This window comes from Styela clava, chromosome 12 (assembly GCF_964204865.1).
Source record: "Styela clava chromosome 12, kaStyClav1.hap1.2, whole genome shotgun sequence".
Lineage (NCBI taxonomy): Eukaryota > Metazoa > Chordata > Ascidiacea > Stolidobranchia > Styelidae > Styela > Styela clava.
Window position 1 is genome coordinate 12,125,542 of NC_135261.1, and position 17,394 is coordinate 12,142,935.

The following is a 17,394-nucleotide window of genomic DNA, read 5'->3' on the forward strand; positions in this document are numbered from 1 at the left end:
AGGCTGCTAATAATGTGCGCGCTTGCATTTTGTTACAATCGCCGATTTTTTCCCTTAGCATGGCGTGTTTTTGAACCTTTATACATCTTTACGTCGGTGTTTATTCTCCCTAAATCAAAAATTTCCCCTGGCATATACATGAATTGTTAGACAATGACGACCTTCATTGTTTTTTTGTTTTCGTGGGGAATTATAAGTTCAATGTGAAAAACATGTTACCATATTATAGTCATCGGCGACGAAATGCGAAACTTAAAATGAAAGATCACAAGTTTGGTTTCAGCAGACTCACATAGAATTGAAAACGCTTTTGTAGACATTCTAAATCACAAAATTTGGTGTTATGTTAGGTTTTCATCGTAGTTAGTGCGAAACCGAAACACAGTCAATTGTGCGCGCGATGTACCTTCCCAATTTTGAAACTACCGAGCCGAATGCAATAAAATAAATTCCAATTGTTCGTATTTTGCCCAGACATTGTGATTTTTTAAACGGCGATATCTTGCTTAAAAATAATCTCAAGTGCGAAAGGACAAATCAAGTTTGACAAATCCCAAGATCGCAAAAATACGACTCCAATTTATTTATTGTTGACAGTTTATCACATATTTTATGTTATTTTAGAATAATATTCTTTCATTTTAGTAATCCTAATAGTAATCTCGAATCAAACGTGAGTAACGATGAGCACAACTACATTATAACGACGAGACACGTTAAATGCTCGCATCGGACATGGATTGAATATTTTACGCAACAGAAATCTCGTTATACGTTTTTTCAATCGCGAAAAATGTTGCGCGGAAATTTCCGATTCCAATTTTGAACCACCTCCCTCTTAAGAATCCTGGCTGCGCTCCTGCTTATAAATAATGCCATTTTTTAATTCCGCCATTTTGCCATATTACGAGGCTATATTGTCAGATTTTATCAAAGCTGTTATTGCGTCTTTGAACAGTTACAGAAATCTCGTTATACGTTTTTTTAATCGCGAAGAATGTTACGCGGAAATTTCCGATTCCATTTTTAAACCACCTCCCTCTTAAGAATCCTGGCTGCGCTCCTGCCTATAAATAATGCCATTTTTTAATTCCGCCACTTTGCCATATTTTGAGGCTATATTGTCAGATTTTATCAAAGCTGTTATTGCGTCTTTGAACAGTTACAAAATTAGTCAGTATTTTGAAAAGTAATCGAATAACTCGCGGAGCCCTGGGTTTTTCTCGCGGAGCACTTTGAGAACCTATGCCCTAGACCAGGGGTTCTAAACCTGGGGTTCGCGAACCCCCAGGGGTTCACGAGAAGATTTCCAGAGGTACTTGGAAGGCAGTCGAGTTTTTGTGTGTTGTTGTTTTTATTATCCTTTATTACAACCAAAGGAAAAAGCATGTCAATTGAAACGTAGATTTCCACTGATCTTGCGTTATTGTGATTGTGACGCAACAATGTGGAATTCACGGCTTTGTAGGCAAACTGAAATCTCTAAGACAGCGTGCAACGAGCATTAGAGAAAGTGATCTTGCTTATTAAAACTTGGAACGATTTTGAGAATTCATTAGTTAGGCAGACGACAAGGGCAATATTATCAACGCAGAGATTTAATTTAGTTACATATGGTTAATAAATTGTCTTGCAACAAATTGTTATTCAATTTATCACAACTTTGTTCGATGCCTGATTACGGGGGTTCGCGTCGCTTGCTTCGTGACTCGGGGGGTACTTGACAGAAAAAAGGTTGAGAACCCCTGCCGCAGACGATCTATATGTAACGCGTGTAAAATATTTCCGCTTTTATGATTTAAATAGAATAACATATATATTGTTATATTCACGTAACAATTCGGACACGATTGTTGACGAAGTATGTTAGTTTCACCTCAAAGGTAAGTACACTCTCATCGGTACTTTTTATGGTTTTATCACATTTGAACCTACGACGATTGCACGTATGATTTTCTTTTACGGATATTTGAACCCATACTAACCCGAACTCATGGGTTTTAGCACCCGAATATAGATTGAACCCGCGGTTATACACATTGGTTCAAATGTACGTGGGTTCAAATGTACGGTCACCACTTTTTATACAAGGTCTACGAAATAATAACATGCAAAATAGTCACTTTTGCCTGATTATCTAAAAAGATTGGACGATATGATATAAATCGAAGTCTAATAATTGACCTGGTAACAAAACAAACACAAGACAAAACAAGCATATATATATATATATATATATATCATTTTTTGAACAATTCAAAATAATGTGTTAAAGTGCCATGTTTAAATATTTGCGTCAGTATAGATCTATCTTTGGTGAACAAAAATAGACTGCATATTATGTTTAGCTCAACAATAATTTATTTTTCTACAGCATCGCTTGGGTACTACTGCTTTCCACGTTAATTCTTGTTAGTGTTGGTGAGTGAAACACATATTAAGATTTTTTCATATTTAAGCGGAATGATATTTCTCTGAAATGCATCTGCCATAATTGCAGTCACAAAAAGGCTAATGAAGCCTTGGAAGTTATATTCTTCACATTTTATCAGCGGGGAAAACGGTTAAACAAGCATAATAACTGAAGCATGATGTCCAAATCCGTCTTTTATAAATATTAAATATCTTACACGGCAATGCTCATAAACATTGTGCAATGAAATAACAAAATCATTAGATTTGCGTAAATTTTTATTGATACTGTACCGACGTTGTAAGCAGTTCTGATTAGTTTGTTTTGGTTGATCGAACGGTGGGAAAATGCTGGAGCTCTTCCTCGCATATTTAGTCGTTGTGTATGATATAATGTGAGCTGTGTTATATATATATATATATAATATCTGATTATGCAACAGAATGCGAGAAAAGAGAATGTTCAGATAAACTGGGCTATTGTGCACAGATCAAAGAATATTGCAATTCGACAGAATATGTTGTGTTTTTGAAAGAAAATTGTTTCAAAACATGTTTTAATTGCACAGGTAAGAAAATTCGTGCCTTCTTCAATTTTTTTCTTTTCTTGTTTTCTCCCATACCTTGTTCACTTTTCTTAGTCTTTTACACCTTTCTACTGCTTTTCATTATTTCGTGAACAATTTTAGGACTCGATTGTGGCGATTGTGAAGATGGTTGCACCGAAAGTGATAACGGTGAAATTACTTGCACTTGTTATCCAGGTTTCAAACTTTCTCCAGACGGAAAATCATGCCAAGGTGATATTTCGATGGTACCCTGTGATTATTGGTTATTAGCAATCAGCAGCCTACTACCCCTCTATTCATTTCATATTGTGGGTTTCAAATTTATTTACTTTTTTTTAGAAAACCCATACAATTTTGTGTCTTCAATTTCTGTGAATTGCTGTATTGTCTTTCCATCCTGTTCCACTAAAGAAGAGCAGTCAGAAACGCTGTTCTAATGTTTAGTCATTCTGCATATATTCTATTTTATTTCATGAAGTTTAAACATTTTCTTTTAGATATAAATGAATGTTCGTTGTCACCATGTTCCTCGAATATGAAGTGGTGCAAAAACTTTGTGGGAGGATTCAGCTGTCATCGTTTATCATGTTCTGAGATTTCAATTAATTACTCTTCAAAAATGCACAATCCTAACGAATGCTGCCATATTACACACGGTGACACTTCGATTTGCGTCTACTATTTATGATAACTATTTTTTTTTAATCGGAGAACCAAAAAGTAAACCTTGAAATCAGTCTAGAAATAATTATATCAAGGCGTGTGAATTTTTATAAAATCTCTAATTAATCATTTTAAACACTGCGTATGATGGTGTCAAAATTCTGTGAAAAATCTGAACTTTATTTTTGATGTATGATTTAATACACGTGAGCAAATATCCACAAATAAATGACTAATTATCCCTATATCTGTGGTAATTTTCTAGGCAAATGCGGACAGGATGGTTGGACGCGATACCCCTCGTTACCACGAAGACCGATAAACAAATGGCCGTGGACGGTACGAATTTCATATTACAGCTCAGCCAAATTCTTCAATAAGATATCAATAACTCAATTATACAGTATATATATTATATTATATATTGGCATTTTACTATCTTACATCGCGTTTAATCAAATCATTATTTTTACAGGCTGCACTTTACACCGGGAGAAAGTTAAAATGTACAGGGGTTATTATTGATAAAAATTCGGTTGTGATTCCTACGAGTTGCGTTCGGTATGTTCTGTAATTAAGTAAATCAATATAAGTATTTTTTCCAATTATTGATACATGTTTGATCAACAATCGTTACAAACACTATTTATTTATAGAAGTCCAATCGGCACAGGCTAATCTTATTCTGAGGGTGATATGCCTCTCGATATTATCATTTAAAAAAAATTCTGAATTGATTAATGCTACAAGGGTAATTCAATCCGCCTTATAAAACGAAATAATTTGAAAAATAAAAATATCTTCTTATTATGAATTGGAATTGAGCGGCGGTGTGGCTCAACGGGCTAAGCGTTAGGAATACGCTCGCCACCGCACCTCTAGTCACTCTGCGTGGGTTCGCAGGTTCGAATACATGCATGGATAGTTATGTGCGAGAGGATTGCTGGACTCCTCGCCGTCGTTGTGTGGTTCACGTAACCGCTGGTCGGTTACGGCTTCCTCCACCACCAAGTCCATGCTTCCGAAAACAAACAATATAACTTATCCCATACCCGACTTGGAATGGTAACCGGACGAGAAGCCGTGGTTCGCCATATGGATAAGCCTTCTTATCGGCTTTCCTCTCCCCCTGGATAAATATGTAAATCCTATCCTATCCTATATCGGCTTTCTTCTCCCCCGGGATAAATATGTAAATCCTATCCTATCCTATAGCATAGAAATTTATTCCAATAAATGGAAATATATGTGTAGGCCTATGTGAAAGTACATTTTAAACAAATATTATGTTTCATATATTGCTACGATACATATCGACTACATTGCAGAAAAGTGGTGATCAAATCGAATCTGAAACAATTACAAGTGAAAGTTGGATTGACGGGATTCACGTCTACGCCATATTCTGTTCGACGAAATGTAATAAAAGTACGTGATGTGCAAGTTGTAATCAGATAATATGCTTCAACATGGTGCACTGTAGTATTTCATTATAAAGATTCCAGTTTAGGCATTCGGAAAACTATAATAGTTTTATTTTTAGTGTTTTTTTAAATCACTAGGTAATAACTAAACCTCCTCTATAAACGATGAATCTTACGTACCCTTCTAACAGCACCAAAAAGCCTGAAACGAGGATTACCATATTTCTCCGCGTATAATACGCACTTTCATTGTCAAACTTAGTATCACAAACATGGGGGTGCGTGTTATATATTGGTTTTGCAAATATCGAAAAATATTAATTCTCATTTTATGTTTCAACTGGCTATTAATTGTCACATTTATTACTTGTACTTGTTTACATCTTAGATGGTTTGGAGAATGTATAAATCTATTGCTTCTTCAGTGACAAATACTGTATAATACAGTATTATATACTGTCCTACAATGTATGATGCACAAAATAATTTATCTTTACTATTGACAGTACAAGTAGGGTATTTGGACCAAATGTGGACAAGGAACTATCGGCAACTTGAATCAAACTGAAATTTCTTCTATCATTTTGAAAACTAGACTCAAACTATTTGTCTTATAGTTACACACAATTTCTGGACATAAAAGTGCCCCGGATAAGGTTACTTTACTTCAACTCAACGAAAGCTTACCATTTTCAATGGACTTGATACATCCAGTTTGCACGTCTGGAGAAGAAAATCCTTCTATTGGCGAGACATGCGTGGCTCTGGGATTTGTAAAACGGGATTCGTTTGATGGTTTGTGTTTTGACACCTTACATATTTATTTTGATTTATATTGATTTCAATTTTCCTATAATTTTTATTATATATATTTAATATATTATGCCCATGTCTTAATATTCAGGTACATATATGAAACGTATCCGAAACACACCTACAGTTCTAATGAGTACTCATAGGGACAACGCTCACGAATCCAATTTGCTATTTTACTATAAAATATTGATGTAATGAATATTTTCTTTGACCTTAACATTAATTTGTATTAAGGTTTATACGATTCTTTAACCGAAATACCACTGACAGTCACAAACAATTCAGAGTGCAGAACACTTGCAGATGACCACGATTATGGAATCGATGAAGACCAAGTAAAAATATGTGCTGGAAACCAGAAGTTGGATAACAAAGATTGCTTAGGTTTGTGATGATATATTTAATGTATTTTCACTTTATGTACTTTTATATTAGATTTGACACAATCATCAGTGTACTGGCCTACCCCGCGTTTAGGTATTAACGGTATTCATGATAATAAAAGCAAAAAAAGTTTTAACAAAAGACTTAAATTTGACATGTAACAAATCCTATATAGCCTACTCGCCAATAAAGAAATGATGTGGCTCATCTAACTGGGCCGGCCTTCTAAATAATACAATGTATGGTCAATTAGCTATCAAATTACGCTGTCTTCCAGTCGAGCCGACCTTGCAAATCAAATTCATAATCATACGGATCGATAGAACCTCACATCTATAACAAGCAATGGTTGTTGTGGTAAAATCATAACATCCTTTATAAAACGTTTAATTAATTATATTTCTACGAATAGACCCTTTGAAGGGAAATTTCGCGTTTACCTGTTTTTAAATCTGATTGTATTTTCGGCCTTCTGTTTAAAATCTAATATCAGTCGCATTAATAATTATCAATCCTTCCCTAGAAAAAATCATTGTACTTATATTTATGAGTAAAATATTAAAAAAAGCTATGTGAAGCAGATAAGTGAGGATTTTTTATTCTTGATACAAAGGAAGTAGCGGGGGATTGTTGGTGTGCCAAAGCAAATGTAGCTGTGACTGGTATCTTGCTGGTGTGAAATATGAAGGAAAAGGCTGCGCTGGACCGCGACAAGGATACACCTCGTTTTTGAACTTGAAAACGTTCCAAACAGCAATTAATAATCTTAAGGATGACAAGAATTCTTCAGCTTAACATTAGGTCAATATTTCATCGATTTCTCAGAAAGAACATTTCAGAAAGATCAATTCATTTAAACTTGTTGGATGAAACAAGATCACAGCCGATATATCAATATTTTCAAGTCGGCAACTTTATTTTATTCGAACCGTTTGTGTTAATAAAAACAAGATATTGCTATAAAACTGATTATCATTTATTTCTAATATAACAAAAGACCAATTGTGATCCTTTTTATTTTATAAATCTAGTATATGATAGGATATAGTTTCGTGTAACAGGGAAGTAACCAGGTTTACGAACTCAATATCAAAACCGTACTTAAAATATCTCAACTGACTCACATTTGTGACAGTTGTCTTATCGAAGTAAGAACGACAAAATCATAGATTCAAGACATGAAGCATAATTTAAAATTATGAACTTTTGTATTTTTTCATTCGCATAGCATAAAAATTGCAGTGTACGAAAATTACCGATGCAAATCATTCAAAATGTTTCAAAAAGATTAGGAACGGTTCGCGTGGTTTATTTTCTTCGCGCGATCGTGGTGAGATTACTGAATTTGGTATACGAGAACTTTGACTTCAGCTCAATTTTTGCCACACCCAAGATATTTCCAGTGTTTCTAATTACTTCAAATCTTTTGCGGTTGTTATATGGTGCAGTTCCAAGTGTACACTCCAGGGCAAAACAGTTTCCAAGGTGGACCACTCAGAAAATAGCTGATGACTTTGCCCTTCAAGTAGACGCGCGAAACACAAGTTCGTTGATAGGGCGTATGTGCTCTTTTTTCTGACCCGACTGTGATAAAGATACTAATTGGATTGACTTCAGACTATGATTTTGAATCGAAATGATTTTTCAATCGTAATGAAATTTTATATTTTTGTGGTTACTTCTTCACATAGAATTGCGAAATGAAAAACAGACTATTTTCGACATTACCTCTTCGGATTTATAACAATACACTAAATATATAATTAAAATAAATGGGTAAAATGTGGGAATATTCACAATATCCGACCATTTATAATCAGTAAATAGTGGAAAGATCACATCAACATTACCCGAGATTTTTGATCTCATTACTTCTCAAAAGATGATTATAATAAAATACGAATATATAGCATCCGATTATGGTCTTACTGTTAAAATTTGGTGAGAATCCTGCTCATAAATCACGTAGTGGCGAGGAAAACGATATTAATCAGCAGACGGCGACAATTTTGGAGTTACATTCGAGGACCATTGTTGTAGTCTGCTGCAAAGACTTCTTGGCGAAATGAAATCGCATGATGTAGAATTTGGCGACGTAAAGCAATTTTGATCAATTTATGAGTTACACTAGCACGCAAACAATCTAAAGCGTGAAATTATTTGAACTTGACAAAGTTTCATTGTCACTACTTCCGTGTTTTATACATTGCCATGAAAAATAACCATATTTAGATTTGACATTCCTTGTAAAACGTGATAAGCTACGTTGTAGCCACTTTGTCCATCCGACAAAACAAATCAATTCATGCTAATATTTAGAGGTAGAGAAGTGTGACGTTAATAAAACATGTTAATTAAGAAAGATTTTAATCACTACATCACCCATCGGTACCGGTGGCGCATAGAAGGGTGCTGGTATGGTAAACACGAGGCCAGGTGCAAGGTTGGGTTCAAATCCCACTGAGTTGAGATGTAACTAGAGAGTGAGCGTTCGTGCACCGAGGTTAAGAATAGGTCAAGAAAAAGACACGAACAGAACCAAAGTTAGAAAATGGGCAATCCGGGTTTAATCTACCGGAGGATGATTGATAGAGGACAAGAAAGAAACCAACGTAAATGGGGTCAGGTCAGAAAATGGAGCGGTCGAGAGAAGAAAATTGGAGCAAATTTAGGAAAATGACGACTGATCGAGAGTGGTACAGACAGACTGGCCCTAGAGTGGCGCAAACGGGCCACGAAAGTAAGTTACAGACCGAGAAAGAGACATCCAAGGTTAGGAGAGGGCGATCTGACCCCGAAGTTAGTCTTGGGTAGATGATAAGAGTTGTTGGACAACTGAGATCGGTAATTTTGGTTGAGGGAAAATGGCACAGAGACCGAGATTAGAGCCCCGAGCCATGACTCGCGGGTCAAAAATGGCTCAGTAATGCAAACATTTCAGTCATTAGATTTGATGATACAAGACAGCAATGCTCAGATATAGGGACACGAAGCCCAAAACGAGGAAAGAAGGGTATGCAAACTTTCACAGTACACTACCGGTACCGCAGTGTTCTCGACTTCGCCTGGACACTGGATCGCGAACTTGGAACTGAAACTAGGTGCGCAATTTTAATTTTGATGACGTCATCACACAGAAAAAACGAATGCCTGAAACCACACGGAAGTTTTTGAAATAAATAAAACGTCATACATAACAACATAATAACAAAACGATTTCGTGTCTGAAAACAGGCACTTCTCAATTTATCAATGATAGGGCCAATGCCACTACCTCCAATAATATTGATAATACATTTATGATATAAGAATATAATTGATCTTTTTATCGCCTGCAACTTGTCATGTTACAGAGGTTTTCTTTCAGAAATGCATTAAAAGTTGGCGCAGAATATTTTGGTGATATACGAAAACTAGTTAATACAAATTTGTGTCACCCATGTTCTATGTATGCTAATTGCTTTTTTTCATATGTTTGCTTTTTGCAAATCAAAAACGAAACGAAACTCTACTACTTTTAAACGTTCAGTTGATGAGATATCTTGGACTTGACAATCTTCACGTGATTCTGGGAACAGCTAATTACTGGGAAATAAAATTGACAATATTCCATCCAAAATATCATCATCTAGGTGTGAGCAACGATTTATTCTGAAAGTATGTAACGATAGCATTATGAATGAAACATTTTTATAACATCACATTAACAAATAATCACATACTTAATCGGATATTGAAATTGACCAAATTTTTAGGGCCTATGTTATGTTATGACAGCCTTCATCCGTTTACTATCGAACGTCACACTTGTCGCCATCAACTTGGATATGAGATAAGTCCCATTTACTCTAAATTTGTGTTTACCAATTGTAATGGAGCAGATCTCTTAGCAAAAAAAACTTTATATCGTTGAATTATATAGACCCCTGCTATTCAAACATAAGCAAACGTTACATCGATTACACTGAAAGACCCCCAAATACTGCCTCGAACCAGTTGTGTGTTTTGCAACAGGGAGAATACAGTAATTTATTTGCGCAAAATACAATATACACATAAAGTATTTGAGTCTAGGCAAGCCCGATGAAGCATATTATCACGTAACAAATGCAATTTTTTCCTCTGCCAAGGTTTAAAAATGAAGTGCCGAATACTGCGTGTCCCGACCTAGATTGCCATATTGGCCCTCTCAACGCCAAATTTCACAATTTTGGCTTTTTTGAAACGCGTTTGGCGTCAGAATTTCCATTTTTTTGTTCATTCTACTGTCTATTATTAAAATAATTTAAAATACAATACAGAAATTTATTGTGCAACAATAGAAAGCTCAGCTACTCAACATTTGAATTTTCCCTTAAACACAATCATTCAAAAAGAAGCCAACAATGACATACATGTGCTATCGATTAGGTTGAATTTTTGCAGCCGCTCGGACAGATGTTCAAGCAGGCTTTGTTTTCATAGTTTTGCGTTACTGTGTCATTTGTCAGTTTTTATTTATGTTTTCAAAAAATAGCTGTACGCGTTAATTCAGTAATTGTTATTTTGCCTTCCGAGGAGCTTTAGTTTGTTTGCGGTAATCAAAATTCTCGTAAACGACGTGATTATCTAGGCTAGAATCATATATCAGTAGACTATCTGTGCAAGCGGCACGCGGTTAAATAATTCTAGTAAAAATGATGCCTTCAAACATGTGAACCAGTTTATATTCGCCAACACTTCGAAACAATCATAAAAAAATTTCAATAGTTAAAATATCGGGAAATTTTCTGAGGTATATATATCGCAAGTTCAAATTGAAACATGTACATTTATCCGTCCTAAAGCGGTTCACATGGTGTATAGTATATATCTGAATTAATAATGCTGTCCGCTTAATATTTCCTTTTTTAGCTTTTTGATGCTTTTAAATTTTTTATGTAGATGTCAGCTTGACTGCATTAAGTCGGATATATATTTCAATTCTGCCATTCAATAATTCTCCTTAGTTGTAACCCTTGATTGTGCTGAAGTGGAAATTGTCATGATAGCAACCAAAACTACAAATTTTAGTAAAATTTAGCATTTGATGTGGCTCACTAAATCACTTGTTGGCTCTAAATCAGCATATTGCGAACTGTGCAAATCCACTATTGTGCTAGGTGTTCCAATTCTGTCAAATCCTGGGGTTTTTGTACTTCTTAAAATTGCTGGCTTTTTCTGGCTTGATTCGGCTTTTTTTCATCACCGGGATCTGGCAACCCAGGTCTAGAATGACAAACGATCCTACAACAACTAATTTTAGGCAAGCGGAGAATCGCGTTTGGGTGGAAATAGTAAATTAGATACTGAAGTTTGAGCAGTCATGTAACATTCAAGTTTGAGAATATTTATTTTTCGCTGTTTGGATAATACTTGGCCAGGTTTCTTGGAGAACACTTATTTCAACACTTACGACTAAAAATTAGGCACGTTCTTTATCTGAATTGTATGATTTAAATGAATCTTAAATAAATAATGAAACTGTTGCTGTTAGTGTTCCAAATAATTGCATTTATTATTTTTTCAACTTTTTTCTGAAATTATCTGTCAAAAATGAACCACAATAGTTATATATATATAAGAAATGAAAGTGTAACTACATATATTATTTAATAAAAATATCTGCCATAAGATATGCTTGATATCAAGTTCAAGTTTTGGAGAATGATGATGACCACATAATTGACTATACTATAATTTTGAATTAATAATTAACAAACTATAATTTTATTGAAAAAAAAACACCGGTTAAAAAAGTCGTATATTTAATTAACTATAGTAACAAAACGATCCTTTCAAATAAACCACGGATTACAGGAACCAGAACCTCAAAATTTTTTTTCAATAAAAATGATTACTTTGTACATTGCTATGCGTATTTCCATTTAGAACTACACTAAATTTAAACGAAAATGATTGCGCTTTTTGAATGTTTGCTACATGCAACGTCTTTGTGAACTTTCTCTGCACTTGAACTGATTGATCTTCGATATTCAAGTTGATATTTTGGAGGATAATTCAGACGACATCACAATGTAGTCAGTCATGCGGTTAGTAGAGCCCAAAGCGTATGCATGATAGAAAAAATAATAACAATGAATACTTCGCTATACAGGTTGTAGGATTAAATGCTGGTGGAGCACAAGTTTAGCATTCTAAAGTTGGATTAGCATGTACAATAGACGATAGTATTATATTTTAAAAACGAATTGTTGACTAGAATTTTATTCACCAACATATTTTCATTTTTGTGTAAGTTAGCTCTGGCATACTATTTCGGGTTGGCCCCCAACATGAATATCTCATCTTTTCAGGTAAGGATCAATATTAAAAATACATATAGAAACAAGCTTATGATTGAAGTTGATATTAGATGCTTTCGTTCCCTTTTGCCTAGGTTTATTCGTTTGATATCGGAGAAACTGTGTCACCCTTCCCGTTGTTTTTGTGTTTATCGATACCTTCTTGTTGGTATTAAATTTGATAAATTGTGCGCATAAATTTATGTTTTTATTGAAAGGGGTAATTGATCTTAGGTAATTCAATTTAGGGGTAACAATATTATAAAAAGGAAACGGCCGTACTAGCTAGTAGGCGGTAGCTAGTGAATGTAGTTTTATCTACCAGAGTTCACATTATTACTTGTAGAGATGTAGACGTAATGCAAAATTCAGATGAGATGAAGATGATTCTAAATACTTTCAACAAGCCCATTTAAAACAAGTGGAGGTGATGTGGCTGATGAATAATGCTTTTATTGCTTGTTCTGGTTCATTTTTTTTATATTCAATGGCTTTAAGGAAAAATGTGAAATACAAGTTACAGGCGGTTGTGTGCCGAAAAATATATAAAAAATAATCAATATCGAGTATATTTCTTTAGTCAAGTAAATTTGATGTTTTATTTAATGAATAAATAATAGTTTTATTGTTTATTCTAGTTTATATATATATATATATATATATATATATATATATGACTTCAACCAAATGTATCGAAAGCTTTAAAAAACAAATTTAAAATTCTTACTTTAAATGATGTTGAATCAGTTGGTAAACTTTTACAAGAGCACTACACACCCAAGTTCCCTCTGCCAAAGAATCAAAAACGAAGATCTACGGAAAACATATTATTCACGTGTTGGGTTATATAATACGCATTTCCATGGTTTATTGTTTAATCAAACAAAATATATTGTGCTGTATGAATCAACTTAATGAATGAATGAACTTTCTGTAAATTTTCAAAATGAATAATAATAATTGTACGTATCGTGTGCTCTCCATCATCATGAAATATCTTATTATTGAAAATATATTATATTGGACTGCTACAGAGTTTCCAGCGTTTTATATTTAGAGAAAGTTTGATGCGAATGTATAGGCTTTTTTTGTTTGTTGTTGTTTTTTTGTTAGTTTGTTGTTGAACATCTAACACCACCGAAACCTAAATTTCAGTCTTCCGCTGAACATCAAAAACCGTAGAAACTATAAGATCGACCAGAAAGTTTAAGGCGAAAGAAAATATTGAAATCTTTTTTTTCCAGCCATTCCTGAAACAACTGAACTCAATTGGTGCATTCAATGAATCGGGGCAGTCGGTTGCCGTTAAAGTTGATGTCAAACATGATTTAGAAGAGAATAATATTCAAAAAGACATTGAAACAACACGAAAAGTTTCAGGCCATTCATCGGGTGAGTATGAGTCTATAGTGATAAATAATTAGAGAAACAAATGACTACTGTGCAAAGATACCACTCCATTCTCCATATACATTGTCGTGGCGGAAAATCCGCCAAACATACTAGGAGTTAATTGTAGCCTATATAAACATATATTCGAGCTTTCCTATTAATTACAATAACGTTAGGTTGTGCAGTACAGTATTATAAACACAGCTGCACAAAATGCATTTATTCATTTATCTGTATGTGATAAAGTTGATTCAAATGTGCTTATGAATATGCGTTTTGCTCTGACCTAAAATGAAAAATAATCCATTTAAATGAAATTGCGGTATGTAAGGGGATATATATAGAAGCTTCAACAAGTGACAGTTGTATTTATATTTCACACAATTTTACTCAAATTAATTTTATTGGACGTTGAAATTAACTTCGGGACCAGTCAAAAGTGTTTGAAATATCAAAAAGTTAAAATCTGTACGAAACTTGTGTCAAAACTGTGCGCCGATTTTTGCGTACCATTCAATGATTTAAAACTTACCCTAAATTCAAATATTTAATTTTGATTCAATTTATGTGACAATCCTTACTCGCAATACAGACAATAGGAATATCTTAACGAAAAGTCCAAATGCTCCTATTTCATGCTTTATTGAAGTTTAGCAACTTTGGTAGTGATAACAGTACTCTATTTCATTTGGTACTCTCCTTGGACAAAAACGCCAGAAATAGGAGAAATGTCCCTTGTCTATTGGCAGAGTTGAGAGCTATTATTCTAATTAGTCGCGTCAAATTCATTCATGATAAAAAAAAATACAAGGATAAGATTTCTATTTGCATCACAGAAAAGAAGAAAGTCGGAAAGAGAATTAATATTATAGCGAACCACTACCTCTCGTTCTGTTTCAACTCGCATGAGTAGTTCTGTGAAAATAGTTATTCAGATATTTGTTCCATATGTCAGTATGACTGTACGTTTGATGAATGGAGGACCAGTCGCGATAGATCGAAATTTAAATATATCACTGGCCAGTTTGCATACTAGTAGCGTAGATATTATTACCTATCAATATGGTATAGCCAGGTACGATACTGGTATCAACCAGTCTTGAAAGCATACTTTGTATTTCTTGTACGCCCTAGAAACAAGAATCCTTTATTACTGCCATTCGTGGGAATTCATGTACCGATGAGCAGTCGGCCAAAATCTGTTAGCCTGCTATACTACTTGAGTTTTCCATCCGATTTCGTGAGTTTACAAAATTAAAAATAATTGTGTAAATAAAACAAAAGAGCGACTGAATCCATCGTCTCATCAGGCTACGATGCCGGAAGCTGGAAAATCGTCCTCTACTGTAACATTTGTCAATGGAAAATCGTCCTCTACTGTAACATTTGTCAATGCTATTTGCGTTATTCTTATATTTTTGAAAAACGAGTTTTCAGCTTTTTTAGATAGCTTAATCACATAGCAAAAACGGCCTCCTGTTTGGGTACCAATACATGTTGGGGTATGAAAATATCAGCATCCAAATCATATATTTGGATGGACGAAAAATCAACAATCGTTCAGGTGTTTTAGCAATTTCCTCCCAAATATTAATCCCTTAACTACGAGATTCAAAAAGGTTCCGCAAAAGATTTATATATTTCAAATCAATTCTCAGCCTCTCCAATATCTCGTAGTCAATGAATCGCCTCTCATTCTCGAAACAGCTGAATTCTGGGAAATGAAAATGACAACAGTACACGAAAAATATCGTGATTCTGGAGTGGCAACGGAGTTATTTTGGAAGTAAGAGTAACTTGTTTGATGATATACATTTCTAAAAATAGATTATTTGTCTGAATAGAAAACGAAGTTATCTGCAATTAAATAGAAAACGAAATGATTACCATTTGCGCAAGGTCGACACTCGAATGTAATTATTCGTGATAAATAAAGTCACCTCAATCTATTGTGCACCTGCGTTATTCAACCGTATTCCGCCACTTCAACAGGAGTTTATAAAATCGTGTAGGCTATGCCGAATCCAAAATGCTCCAAGAATTTCGAATAGTGGTTTCCTGGATCTGAATTGAAAACACTTCATGCTGTTTAGTTGAAATGCAGCAAGTATCGTATTTTACGGATTTTAAAACCCCCTTTAAATCCCCTTTTTCTCAAAAAACGAACGTGCGCCTTCTAAGCGGAGCCGACCGATTGGCATGCTGAACATATGCACAATATAACCAAAAATTCGTTTTGATTATATGTAAAATAATTATTATGACTATTCTAGTTTTGCTGTTATAGTTTGACAGATATGTTTCAAGTGAATTGATCAATATCGCATTCTTAATGAGCATTATTTGATAATGTGAATCGTAATATTCGTAGTAGGTTGCAAGACCTTCTTGTTGGGATAAAAGTAACTGAACAATGGAGGTGGAATTAAAATCTTGAATATTTTCTGCAGAAGCGTTGAACACGCCAAGCGCAAGGGAATTAAAAAACTTGTCGGTTTCCAAACTTACGAACAACCACGAGAAAATCCTCGCGGGCTACATGTTATAAAGCGAATTGAACTGAGTGAATACATAGACTCTGAAACAGGAGAAAAGTTATTTTCTGGATTGAAGCCACCGAATCATGTACAAGTTCTTTATGGATATAACGTAGATGATGACGCATAGTTTTATTCTTTTGTTCAAACGATCGGAAAAGCATTTGAGAAAAAGGGAAAGGTTGTATAGATGTACAGATGTATCCTCACCTGCTTGTGCTTACCCCCCCCCCCTCCCCCCGTACTATTATTGGACTATGTTAGCGGAGTAAACCCCAACTGACTTCGTCAGAGGTCAATAAGCACACAATATATTGCAATGCCAATGTTCGTATACTTTGAAGTTGCGCGATCAAACAGGTATATTGAAATATATCCTTGAACCTTAATACCAGTTATGCGGTAAAAAACCAAATCAGTAATAATGCAAAAACATGAAAAACACTATATTCTCAAATCTCGAATGGTAGCCGGAAACACGTCACAGGTCGATACAAAAAATCTTTGCATAAAAAGTAAAGCGATTTACTACGATAAACCACCATCAAATTGCTAAAATGACATATTTTCATTGAATGCAACATACTATTAATACAAAGGGGTCAAATAACAATAAAATCCATAATTACATTCCACATTCGCTACAACTGAAAATAAAGTCAAACAGAATGCTGACTTTAGGGTATTACTGTAACACGCTAGCACTAGAATTGACACTGATCACGTCTGGCGATTTGTTTGAATAAACTCACACAAGTGTACATCAGGTTACACAGATGACGAACATATTGCCAGTTGGTAATGATTAACTTCATATTGGCTGAAATCAGTATATACCTGGCACTGTACTTTTGTTCAATAAGCTATTCTGTTA

At 34.5% G+C, this 17,394-nt stretch overlaps 1 protein-coding gene and 1 long non-coding RNA gene across 3 annotated transcripts; both read left to right on the top strand.

Moving 5' to 3' along the window:
• Nucleotides 1–456: 456 nt before the first annotated feature.
• Nucleotides 457–7,550, top strand: LOC120329977 (kallikrein-1-like). 2 transcript variants are annotated; one of them, XM_039396782.2, is made up of 11 exons: nt 458–1,883; nt 2,375–2,421; nt 2,856–2,981; nt 3,102–3,212; nt 3,479–3,637; nt 3,910–3,983; nt 4,120–4,205; nt 4,973–5,072; nt 5,686–5,863; nt 6,119–6,268; nt 6,882–7,546. In XM_039396782.2, the coding sequence occupies exons 1-11, from the start codon at nt 1,864–1,866 to the stop codon at nt 7,061–7,063; spliced, it is 1,233 nt and encodes a 410-aa protein (XP_039252716.2). In that variant the 5' UTR covers nt 458–1,863; the 3' UTR covers nt 7,064–7,546. The 2 variants fall into 2 exon arrangements, with proteins under 2 accessions (XP_039252717.2, XP_039252716.2); XM_039396783.2 differs by lacking the exon at nt 2,856–2,981 and having other exon boundaries at nt 457–1,883; nt 6,882–7,550.
• A 4,648-nt stretch (nt 7,551–12,198) lies between these two features.
• On the top strand, nt 12,199–15,750 carry LOC144430519 (uncharacterized). Its single transcript, XR_013479584.1, has 3 exons — nt 12,199–12,339; nt 13,836–13,983; nt 15,642–15,750. It is a non-coding gene; the product is annotated as an uncharacterized LOC144430519 (long non-coding RNA).
• Nucleotides 15,751–17,394: the final 1,644 nt, after the last annotated feature.

Coding starts and splice junctions, on each gene's coding strand:
- LOC120329977 (XM_039396782.2), top strand. CDS start 1,864: ATGTTAGTTTCACCTCAAAG. Junction 3,984..4,119: donor TAAACAAATGGCCGTGGACG/GTACGAATTTCA, acceptor TTATTTTTACAG/GCTGCACTTTACACCGGGAG. Junction 5,073..5,685: donor TTCGACGAAATGTAATAAAA/GTACGTGATGTG, acceptor TTTGTCTTATAG/TTACACACAATTTCTGGACA.